The 12,329-nt window shown below is 52.6% G+C and overlaps 1 protein-coding gene across 1 annotated transcript in view; it reads right to left on the bottom strand.

Moving 5' to 3' along the window:
• The window catches only part of LOC125943523 (uncharacterized), an 82,395-nt gene that overhangs the window by 55,558 nt on the left and 14,508 nt on the right, over positions 1–12,329 (bottom strand). The window contains exons 4-6 of the mRNA XM_049662882.1: positions 12,065–12,176; positions 9,205–9,322; positions 7,543–7,649 (exon numbers count right to left, since the gene is read on the bottom strand). Coding sequence (XP_049518839.1) covers positions 7,543–7,649; positions 9,205–9,322; positions 12,065–12,176 — 337 coding nt within the window. The remainder of the gene's footprint in view (positions 1–7,542; positions 7,650–9,204; positions 9,323–12,064; positions 12,177–12,329) is intronic.

The raw sequence follows: 12,329 nt of genomic DNA, 5'->3' as shown, positions 1-12,329 counted from the left end.
GATTATTCGAATTCAATGTGATGCCAATTGGGTTGTGCAACGCTCCAGCAACTTTTGAAAGGTTCATGGACACCATTCTGCGTGGGTTAAAGTGGAACATCTGTATGTGCTATCTTGACGACGTTGTTATATTCGGGCGCACATTCAATGAGCACAATACGCGCCTGGATATTGTCCTTGACTGCATCAAAAACGCTGGCCTGGTTCTGAACTCCCAGAAATGTAACTTTGGTGACCGTCAAACCCTTGTGCTGGGTCATCTTGTTGACAAAGCCGGTATCCGGCCTGATCCCCTCAAGACGGCAGCTGTTGAGGCATTCAGTGCACCGCAGTCAGTGAAGCAACTTCGTAGTTTTCTGGGCCTTTGCTCTTACTTTCGCCGATTTATTCCTGGTTTTGCTGACGTCGCCTATCCTCGGACAAATCTGCTACATAAAGACGCACGGTTTGAGTGGACACCCGAGTGCGATTCTGCATTTCGTCAGTTGAAGTTCCTGCTGGCCTCCCGACCTATCCTTCGCCACTTCAATCCTACTGCGCCGACAGAAATTGTGGAGATGGGTTTGCACAAGGCTTACCCTACGAGCGACGGTCAGGAAAGGGCACGACGCTCCTCCACTCCGCAACGCACAAAGGCGCTACGGCAGGGTTCGTCGACTCTCCGACACGGCGCAGAGAAGGCTCCGGAGTCAGATCGCCAACAAACACGGGTTTATTCACCCAAGATACAGCTCAGTGCTACAGTCACGGCGCTTACGGGCCAAGGCTCGCCGCAAGACCGATCGAGTACGCGCGCCCGCTGCGCTAGGGCTAACCGGGTAGCGGTCCGCCAAGCGCGATAACGAGGAGTCGCGAGAACAAAGGTCTCATGTAACCACCTGGTTGCGAGCCTGTGTGCCTCTCCCGCGGCGAGGAAGCGCTCAGCGGACGAGAGCTCGGGTGGAGAGGGTGCCCGGGGGCCGCCGCGCGGGAGGCCAATCAGGGCGCGTCCCGGTGACGTGTCTCGCGGGGCAAGTCCAATTCCAGGGGGGGGAGAGAACCACGGTTTGCGCGGGAAAGTAAGTCCGGCGCGCTAGCCGTGTCCGCCATGTGCCGTTACGGCGGCGGTTCCCGGGGATCGAGCTAAGCGCCACGCGCGAGCTGGGGGACGAGGCGTGGGAAGCCACCTCGATCCCCACATTCCCCCCTCCTAAAGACCGAGGCCAGCCTCCAAAGTGGCTGACCGAGGCCAAGTGGCAAGGTTGACTCAGCCAAAGAGGGTTAAGCCAACGGGGCAAAGTCCAAGAGGGTGTCGTCGTCTTCCTCAGGACCAGGACAGGGAGAAGGGGCCACATCAGTCCAAAAAGGTGAAGACGTCGCTTCTCTTGACACAAAGCCAGGGGTTTGCCTTGGCCACCAAAGTACCGCACACTGGAAGGACCCCCTGCCAGGTGGAAGAGTCGGCAGCCCAGGAAGGACGGGGCAGGGCAGCACCATGGTTCAGCCAGCAACACTCGAGGTCCGTCGGACTGGAGCAGCCAGGAACGCGCGAGGCGTGGCTGCCATTTCGGCGCAGTAGCCACCACAGAAGTCAATGGGCTCCCCGGATTGCGCAGGAACAGCAGGCCGGGATAACCGGCAACCAGGCCAGCAGCGGCAGCCGTAGTGACCCTCCTCGGCCAGGGGTCAGCGCCTGATTGGGGACCAGCCACAATTAGCGGCAGCCTAGGCAGCCGGAGGCAAGGCTGGCACTGGTTCGTGGCCCCCAGAGGCAGGACTCATTCATGGCGGAAGGACCAGGAGCAGCAGGAGTTGAGGTCTGCAACAGGCTGGCATGGTAAGACCAGGGACAGCCGGCTTCGTGGTCAGCAAGACTGGTGGCACAGTGGAGCCAGGCGCAGGGAGCAGACTGGACGACGCAAGGTGAAGGACAGGAACGGCCCCCGGCATAGCCGGCGTGCCAAGGAAGTTTCCCGCCTGACTGACAGCCCAAAAAGGGGCGTTTGCCAGGCTGAGCCTTGGGCAACACATAAGAGGGTATATTAGGCCACATGGGCCTGTCACCGCTTCGATGTGCGCCCTTGCACCGTAGCTACATTTCTCCAGTCACCGGCATGGTAGGGAATGAAGTCCAGCTACCTGCTAGTGGGAGAAAGCTGACTAGGCGCGTCAGAAGGCGGGTGAGCACGAGAGGGTACATTAGGCCAAAAGGGTCTGTCACCACTTCAACGTGCGCCTTCGCACCGTAGCTGTGTCTCTCCGTTCATCGGCGTGGTAGGGAATAAAGTCCGGCTACCAGCTGGTGGGAGAAAACCTGCCTAGGTGCGTTTCCGTAGGTTGTACCGGTGGCGTGGCCTGGGGCCAGCCGTATCACGGTTCGCCTGCGGTTCGTTGACCGCCTCCCCCTCTCCCCAGTCGTTGCTACGGGCAACGAAAGGTTTGAGGTCCGAGACGTGAACTGGACCGCCGACTGGTCTCCCTTGGGAGTCAGCCAGCTTGTATACCAGAGGGGACATTTTGGTCTCCACTCGGTAGGGGCCCAACCATTAGGCCGACAGGGAGGCAGAGATGCCTTTGGCGGCGTCACTCAAGACATGGTTGCGTCTGAGGACGAGATCGCCGACACCATAGTGCACGTCCCTATGTGACCGGTCGTACTGGGCTTTTTGTCCAGCTCGCGCTTTTGCCAGGTTGGAACGGGCCAGGTCAAGGGCCGCGTCCATCCGTGAGCGCAGTTCCGCCGCGTAGCCGGAAAGGCCGGCTTTCGTGGCGCACGCCCTGCTGCCGGTCCGCAGAACGCGGTCCATGGGGTTTGGCAGCTCTCTCCCGAAGTTGAGGAAACCGGGCGTGTACCCAGTCGAACGGTTCACCGTGGACCGCAAGGAGAAGCCTATCTCGTTAAGACAGACATCCCAATCCCTATGTTGCTGGGCAAAGGCCGCGAGCAAGGGCTTGAGGTTCCGGTTAATCCGTTCTGTCGGGTTGGCCTGTGGGTGATACGTGGTTGTCTTGCGGTGCTTAATGCCAAAGGCAGCACACGCATCCACGAACATCTTGGCCGTGAGGTAGGACGCGTTGTCCGTTATCAGCTCCGCCGGAAAGCCAAAGCGGTTAAAGACCTCGGTCAACTTGTCCCCGATTGCGCGTGCCGTTAACTTCCGAAGGGGAAAAAGTTCAACCCATTTCGTGAAGTGATCTGTGACAGCCAGGAGACAAACGTAGCCTCGCCGGCTTCTGGGAAAAGGTCCCATAATGTCACAGGCCGCGACTTGCCAGGGTAGCTGGCTGTCGATTGGCTGCATGAGCCCGGGGGGTTTGCCCGCGCGAGGCTTCACACATTGGCACACGCGGCATGAGCGGGCGTAGTGAAGAGCGTCACGCTTCATGCCTGGAGAGGTAGCGGAGCGGCACAACTATTGGAAAGTCTTAAGGCCACTCGCATGCCCGGCCACCCGCGAGTCGTGGAAATAGCTCAGGGTGGCTTTCCTTAGACTGCGGGTTATCACCACCTTGAAAGACTCCTGGGGAGCCTCCTCAGATGGGATATAGCTCAGTAGAGCTTTATCGGCGTCAAGCAGACACGTATCCAACGTGCCCACAGCAATACTAGCTGTCCGGGTACGCCCGGCGGCTTTGCCGCCCCACTCCTCTTGGGAGCTCGGCTCTTGGAGCCTGTCAACGATTTCTATTTACAAAACGGGTCGTTCTGCTTAAGCAGATACGGATCCCACGTGCCCGCAACAATACAAGCTGCGTGGCACTCGGCGCCAGCAGCAATACCAGCTGTCCGGGTGCGCCCGGCGGCTTTGCCGCGCCGCTCCTCTTGGGAGCTCGGCTCTTTGAGCCCGTCAACGATTGCTATTTACAAAATGGATCGCTCTGCTGAGCCTTTAGCAGCTCTTGCCTGCTGAAGACAATACCCGATGAGGTAACTGGATCCACCAGGTAAACGTCCTCTCCCGGGGCTGGCAATCCGAGGATCGCTTCGCCGTCGGGGGTCGCGCCTTTCGAGCCATTGGAGACACAGGCTCCGGTCTCTACTAAGTGCATGAGGTTCGCGCCTTTTGAGCCATTGGAGACTGAGGCTCCGGCTTCTACTTGGTGCGAATGCTCACGGGAGTGGCGGACCAAAGGATCAAACCCCGAAACGGGGGCTCGCGACAAGGCGTCCGCCACCACGTTTGAACTCCCTTTCCGGTAGCGCAGAACAAGGTACCACTGCCATGTCAACGCCCAGCGCGCGAGGCGGCCCGATGGCTCGCACAAGCGCTTAAGCCGGATTGTACGTCTCCACGGCAAACAGCACGTACGCTAACGCCAACTTCCGGAGAGCAAAAAGGACCAACGGACAGGTAGTCCGCTCAATGCACAACCGACCCAATGGGGCCAGTAAACGGCAATGAGCAGAGCTGGGTTGCCGCATCGACGGCGGAGCGGGGTGGCTCACGTACGTCGAAAACGTCGCACGGATGTGCATGAGGCAAGCGGTAGGCGGAAAACGCGGCGACTTTGTCGGCTGAGCGAGGAGGCTCGCGCTCGACATTGCTTCCCAGCTGTGCTCGGGACAAGGAGAGGCCAGCGAGCAATTTGCACCAACAGCGAGGCAGGGAGGCTCAGCTGCGGCGCATGGGACACCGAACTGCGCTCGGGACAAAGGAAGGCCAGCGAGCGAGCTCGCGCCTACGGCGTAGCGGGAAGGCTGTACCGTGGCGTATTCGTCCGAGAAAGGCGCTCGGGACAAAGGTGGGCCAGCGAGCGTATGCGTGCGCGCATCTAAGCAGGGTGGCTCCGATGCGGCACATGGCGCAGTGAACGACGCTCGGGACAAAGGGAGGCCGGCGAGCGTATTCGTGCGAGCATCTAAGCAGGGTGGCTCCGATGCGGCACATGGCGCGGCGAACGACGCTCGGGACAAAGGGAGGCCGGCGAGCGTATTCGTGCGAGCAACTAAGCGGGGTGGCTCCGATGCGGCACGTTGGGCACAACTGAGCTCGGGACAAAGGCCAGCGAGCGGAGACAGCACGCCGGAAGGGCTAGTAGGCACCTGCTCCCCGCGCGTCTCAAGCAGTTCATAAAACCCGTAACTGGCGTGGCTATGGGACTAGCGTACACATCCGAGCTGTCGACATCACCTAGGGCGCTCCAAGGAAGGGATCGCTCCCGGTGGCCGAAAGCATAGGGTCACGAAGGCGAACCTAACTCGTGCTATCGGTGTCGTTCGCTCCGAAGGACGATAAGTCCGCAGCCAGGGGGTCAGGCAGGAACGAGGGCCGTGAAGGGGCCTGCTCTGATGCCATGCCGAAACCACGTTGGGCGCCAGTTATGTGGAGATGGGTTTGCACAAGGCTTACCCTACGAGCGACGGTCAGGAAAGGGCACGACGCTCCTCCACTCCGCAACGCATAAAGGCGCTACGGCAGGGTTCGTCGACTCTCCGACACGGCGCAGAGAAGGCTCCGGAGTCAGATCGCTAACAAACACGGGTTTATTCACCCAAGATACAGCTCAGTGCTACAGTCACGGCGCTTACGGGCCAAGGCTCGCCGCAAGACCGATCGAGTACGCGCGCCCGCTGCGCTAGGGCTAACCGGGTAGCGGTCCGCCAAGCGCGATAACGAGGAGTCGCGAGAACAAAGGTCTCATGTAACCACCTCGTTGCGAGCCTGTGAGCCTCTCCCGCGGCGAGGAGAGAGAGATTATTGTTGGAAAGGGTGAAAGATTGGGTTAAAGTGCAGCGCGATAACTGTCTCTCAATGGAGGACACCTCAACCGCGCTGCACAGGGGGATGGGGAGTGAAAGGAAAGAGAAAGCGCTCAGCGGACGAGAGCTCGGGTGGAGAGGGTGCCCGGGGGCTGCCGCGCGGGAGGCCAATCAGGGCGCGTCCCGGTGACGTGTTCTCGCGGGGCAAGTCCAATCCCGGGGGGGAGAAGCACGGTTTGCGCGGGAAAGTATGTCCGGCGCACTCGCCATGTCCGCCATGTTGCCGTTACGGCGGCGGTTCCCGGGGATCGAGCTAAGCGCCACGCGCGAGCTGGGGGACGAGGCGCGGGAAGGCACCTCGATCCCCACAAAATCCACACAGATGCTAGTGGCGTTGGTCTGGGTGCCGTCTTGGTCCAACGCTATGACGACCATGAGCACGTGATTGCTTATGCAAGCCATTCATTAAGCAAACCTGAGCGTAATTACACAGTGACAGAGCAAGAATGCCTCGCTGTAATCTTTGCGGTTCAGCGATTTCGTTCTTACTTGTACGGACGCCCATTCCTAGTGGTCACAGACCACCATTCCCTGTGCTGGCTCGTGAACCTTCGCGACCCTTGTGGTCGCCTTGCGCGCTGGGCTTTGAGGTTGCGGGAATATAACTTCCCTGTGTCCTACAAGAGTGGCCGAAAACATGCTGACGCAGACTGCCTTTCCCGTATGCCGCTTACCACGACGGACTGCGACGCAGACGATTTTGATCATCTCGTTGCCTGTGTGACACCCACTTTTCCTGACATCGATGCCTTCAAAGCAGAACAACGGACAGACACCAAATTGGAGCCACTCTTCACTTCAGCCCGTTCTACTGCAACAAGCAGCTACTGCAACAAGCAACAAGCAGCTACTACGGGCTCCTGTATAAAAGGAACTACTCAAGCACGGGGGCACGCTTCCTTCTAGCGGTGCCGGAGCGTCTCCGGCCAGCAATCCTTCAGGCTATGCACGATGACCCTACCTCCGGCCACCTAGGCGCTGTGCGCACCCTTTATCGCATTCAAGAACGCTTTTACTGGCCCCGGATGCCACATTCGGTTGAGTTGTATGTCGGCAGCTGCATACTATGCAACGTCGGAAACGTCCAACCACTGCCCCATCAATCTGTGCCGCCTCCCAGCTTGCCCTTTCAGCAAGTTGGAATTGATGTTAGGAGCTTTTCCTCAGTCATCCAAGGGGAACCGCTGGATAATTGTCTGCGCCGACTATTTAACGCGATACTGCGAGACGGCGGCTATACCATCAGCCACTGCCACCGAAGTATCGCTCTTCTTACTTCACGTTATTGTTCTGCGACATGGACCGCCTTGTGTTATTATAAGCGACCACGGACGTCAATTCAAAGCGGACATCGTGGAAGAGCTTCTACGTTTATGTGACTCACACCTCAGGCACTCGACGCCGTATCATCCGCAAACGAACGGCCTCACTGAGCGCACTAATCGAGCGATCACGAATATGCTTTCCATGTATGTTGCGTGCGATCATAAGAATTGGGATGAAGTTCTACCGTGTTTTACTTACGCATACAACACCGCCAAACATGAGGCAACCGGTTACATCCCCTTCTTCCTTCTATATGCTCACCCGCCCCGGTGTACGCTCGACACTGTCCTCCCTTTTTACCACCACGACAATCCCGCGGTCGCGGATGCGCTATGCCTCGCGATGTACGCAACAATATACTGCTTGAACTCAGTCTATGACGTCCGTGTAGCATTGCCGGATAACTCTGAAGAGCCTAATCCACGAAGACATCAGTCAGACAACATGATGACACTTGGCATGCGTCTCCTGCTCACCTGGTTGGCGATTTTAGCACACATTTCCGGAGGCGCAATTGTTTCTTGCAGCACAATAATGCCGAGACTCTCTTGTACCTGTGATGCCTGGCCGACGAACACCAAGTCTGCAAGAATTATTTGGACAACTAAGCAAAAAATTATGAAACCTGAATGTACATACAATGCAACGAGCTACGCCTGGTGCCCTCTACACCTGAATGTACTGCGCTTTTCCATCAATAACCTTTGGAATGAAGAGATACAGTACTTGACGCATTTCCTGTGTAAGAGACGCTCATATGCGAGCCCTTGTGACCTCGCAACGTTCTTTCCTCAACCTGGGCAGCCATTAGTGTATTTGGCATTCCGGGACTCCACAGAATGCATTCGGGAGCGACATTACAGCTAAATAGTGGATAAGAACTGGAGCACAATATAAGTTGAGAAAATAGTGATTCGAAGCCGCCTTTCAGACGCCGTGGGCGCAATACGTGCTGACTTGACTGGCCCGCAATGTTTTTAACGACGCCATTAGACTTTGCAAGTATACCTCCATATACTCATAGGTGTAACTGCGGGATTGAGCCTTTAGTCAAAGTACTCATGAAGAAATATTCCATGGCGATTTAGCGGTAAAAGCGAAAGGAATGAATCTGCACAACGTTATTGTATATATATATATATATATATATATATATATATATATATATATAGCAGCTTCTATTACTATTCATTAATTGTCGGCCAGCTGTGTTGCGTTCTAGCCGCACAACGTTTATGTACGGTAGCTAAGCGCTCGCGTTAACGATGGACGAATATTTTCAAAATAGTGCGCGCCCTCTTCCGTGCAGCACTACATAATCTGGTAGAAAAACACAGCTATCACCGCTATCGCTACCGGTGATATTTTGCCGTTTCCCGGCCAGGTGAGCTGGAATGAGTCACTTGCGTTTCAAGAGATAGCGATAACATGCGATCTCCATGACTGATTGCCGGCGGTATAATTTAACGCGTGCGACAGACTGTCAGAGTTCGGAGAAAAGTTGCACAAAAAAACTACAAATTCTATTAGAGAGGCTGTACGTGCTAACACATTGATGGTATTTAGTTGCTTCTTTGGAACGTGCTCAGTATGCTCAGCAAAGCTAGACACGTGACGCCAAAGGCGAAGAGACGTGACGCTGAGATTGCTGCTAAACTTAAATATTTGTTACATGTAAATTGTTTCACAAACCTTAAAAGGTCACGAAAAATAAACCACAGTTATGTAAATCTTGACTAAAGAAAGCATGGAATACTAATTGAAGACTAATTGAAAAAAATCATGTCATATCTGTTTTTGGTTTGTTCATGCAATTTGTGGGTTTGTAAACTACCTTGTATATCCAATATACAGTATATGTTATTTCGTAATAAGTACAGCGTCTTGTGCGTTTTCGTTCTGTGTCCCTTGTTTAGCGCTATGAGTGCCCAAAACATATACAAATTAGCTCACTTAGTTAAATTATGTTTATAACGTCAGTGCTGGCGCCACTGGCTGAGCGTCGGCACGGCGTCCACCCCGAATTGCCGTCAGTACACTGTGCGATGTACACTGTGTGCATTGTAGTCTGCTGTGCACTGTGTAAGCGTAGTTTCTCAATAGCTTAGACTGCGGCATGATGAAGTTCCGGTACGCACCAATCTTTGGGATGTGTTCTTCTCCAGCCTTCTGGAAGAACTTTTGTAGATACTCAAAGGCCATCTTGGCAGTTGCCGTCAAGGTCGGCTTCTCTGCCTTTATGTGTATCTTCAACTTCTGCAAAGCGGAAACAAAGTGAGGGCGGCTTGTTAAAGCTGATGAAGTAAGTAACCAGGTAACGTGACGGCAGAACTTTTGCGTAGACTTCCGAGTGGTTGACTTCATGCTCACGATTAGAAGCCACGCTAATCACGAATGCACGAGAACAGTTTGCAGTTAAACCGACGAGGAACGCCGCGTTTTTGCCCGTTCGCCATCTGCCGAAGTTAGATTCAAGATATTCCAAAACTATATCACACAGGGGCCGGTATTTTGTAGAGATGCCTTTCCGGTGCTAATGCCTTTTCGCGCTTAATTATCGCGCTTTGTCAGTGGTCAGAGAGACGGTCCGCTCGCGTTATCGACGGGATTCGTCGGCCGTGAGCGGTGCATGATAAGACTAGTATAGAATAAGTAATAAGGCATCGCTACAAAATATTGGCCAAGATGAACACAGGAAGGGCTCAGGTGCATAAACTAGTGATATTCGTAGACCGAACACTCAGAAGGATAGAAAACAAAACGGCGCACTTATAAGGACACAGGATATTCGCTAACGAGTATATGGTATTGATAATCGTACGCAGGATTTTTATGTGAAGGATGTTACGGGCGCTAGGGAGCAGAGGGTAAATTATAGGGATAACTTACATTCCAGTTCAGGAGGGACAACGGGTGCTTTATAGTCGTGATAACTGAGTACAAGACAATTAGAGAAGAGTCATGTGTGGTTCTAAGGAACATAGTAGCGATAACTGAAGGCAGAATGCTTAGGAAGGCACTAAATGTACTACATAATAATGCAGCAGAAATTGAAGATGCGAATAGCAAATAGTAGTAAGGTAGTGCTGAATATTGGTAGACTGCGCTTGCTTACGAGTCTAACTAAATATACATTGCTACATTCACTTCATCTAATGGAGTTACGGTGTGTCCCAACATCGAAGTATGGAAAAATTCTAGCTTAAAGAAACGCTATATAGCTGAAACAAAAGCATCAGAAAAAAAAAAGCTCAAGCGTTTGAACTCCTAGTAGCAGAAAAATGTACGAACATTACCAGTTTCGCAGGCAACTAAGGCAAAATGTGTTGCTTAGAACCAGCCGCACACAGTTCGAGAGTCAGCTTACTGATTATTGGGCCTTACACACCGAATCACGAAAGAGAACAAGAACGTTTAATAAACGGTAAACTTCTGGGCGAAGGAAGCCCTCAGTGAAAGAATATATTAAAAAACACATGGCGAACATATGAAGCTCCACATTTGAAGGAGTTTCCGATGGTTCCTTGAAGGCGGCGCGTTAACATTTAAAATAAAGTAAGAATAATGCTATCGCATGCCTCAAAACATCCTTAGAAATATGACTCTTGTACATAGAGCGTAGCGTTACACCATTTTACACATAGTTACAAAAGCGACCCGTAACATCAAGTTTCCGTTCAATAAAAGGATACCCAATCATCGGGGCGACACATTTCAAGCATACTGCCGACAGTCGGTGCTCATCTTTTGTCAACAACAAAATAAAACAAAAAAATGTGCAGATCGCACGCACTGTGGGAATCTATCTTATGCGAAGTGTTTTGCAGGTCACAGGCTATCCAGCATTTCTCGCGGTTCCGCAAAGCGGTACCAGGTGGACCAGCGTGAGCCTGTAACTTTAGTTGTGCGGTGGGTGGCGAGCATACATGTCTGTGACAGCAGCGAGACGACAACCAGGTTGTGAACGATCGTATGAAGGCAATGGAACGATTTCTATACGCCAGCCGTTGAACGCGAGCCTGCGACATGACGATTGTTGGGGTCCGCATAGGAAATGGGCGAGCCGAGGCGAGAGAAACGCGGACCTACGACGTCCTTAGCGACTATGTGTTATGCAATCGCACGTACACATGGCTGTTCCGTGTGGTGTGTAATGAAACGACGATGACATTTGTACTTCGGAGAAGAAGTGTAAAAACTTGATTAGCTTGGGCGATCATGACGTCTGCACAACGTCGCAGCACAGTTTTTACGAAGCATAAGCTGCTACGATAAATGTACTGGGAAAAGTGGGCCGGTCACGGAGATTGCGCAGTCTAACACGACGTCTCAGTGCGCGAGCTGTCTCAAGGAAAGAAGACGAAGTGGCGCGGAGTGCGTGCGCCGCGTGTTTCAAAGAGTTGGTTGACTTTGGAACGAGATAAGCATATGCGTCCCATCGTAGTCTACAAAAAAAAAGAGAAAAAAAAAGAGAAGAAAAAGTGCCATCGAGGCTTAACGGTTAGAGCAACCCGATACTGTGTTCGACGGCAGAGGTTAGATTCCCGCATCGCCCACACACAGTTCTTGAAGCGAGGTGAGACAAGAACTTACCTACCTAGCTTCCTACCTACGCTAAGTGTTCAGAACGCGGCAATAAAACGATGGAACAGACCTTACCGAACCGCTAAAATACTTTTTAATAGACAAATAAAATAACTGTATTACTTTAAGAGTAGAAAAAAAAAACTCACATTTGAAGTGTGCGTATCCAGCGACAAAATAAATAGTCACAGCATTTGCGAATACGCTGTTATGACGAATATATATATATATATATATATATATATATATATATATATATATATATATATAAACGATTTGTTTTACAGAAACCATTGAGTATAGATGTTATTCTATTCTCTTACTCATTTAAGCTCTTCGACTATACGGCATCGCACCGTTCTTGTGTTAGCCACATAAATTCAACAAGCCACAAAAGAATAACTTCATACTTACGTCCGGAATGGCTGCCTCGGACTTCATAGTATCTGGGAACAAGTTCCAGGCAAGCATGTCCAGAGGCATGGCCTTCGTTGGCTTGAACTTGTGGACAGTGAAGCCGCCACTCCTGCAAAATAATAATGTGGAAGTTTTCGTTCATGTACAATAAAGCGGGAAGGTGGGTCTCAGGAGGCCGAAAATTGTGAAAAAAGAAATCAAATTTTTAAAGTTACATTTTCGAAATCTATTAACTATTTTGCATAAATCCGTGATGTTTCTC

The sequence above is a fragment of the Dermacentor silvarum genome, chromosome 2 (genome assembly GCF_013339745.2).
Source record: "Dermacentor silvarum isolate Dsil-2018 chromosome 2, BIME_Dsil_1.4, whole genome shotgun sequence".
NCBI classification, from domain to species: domain Eukaryota; kingdom Metazoa; phylum Arthropoda; class Arachnida; order Ixodida; family Ixodidae; genus Dermacentor; species Dermacentor silvarum.
This window is presented reverse-complemented; position numbering and strand designations above follow the sequence as displayed.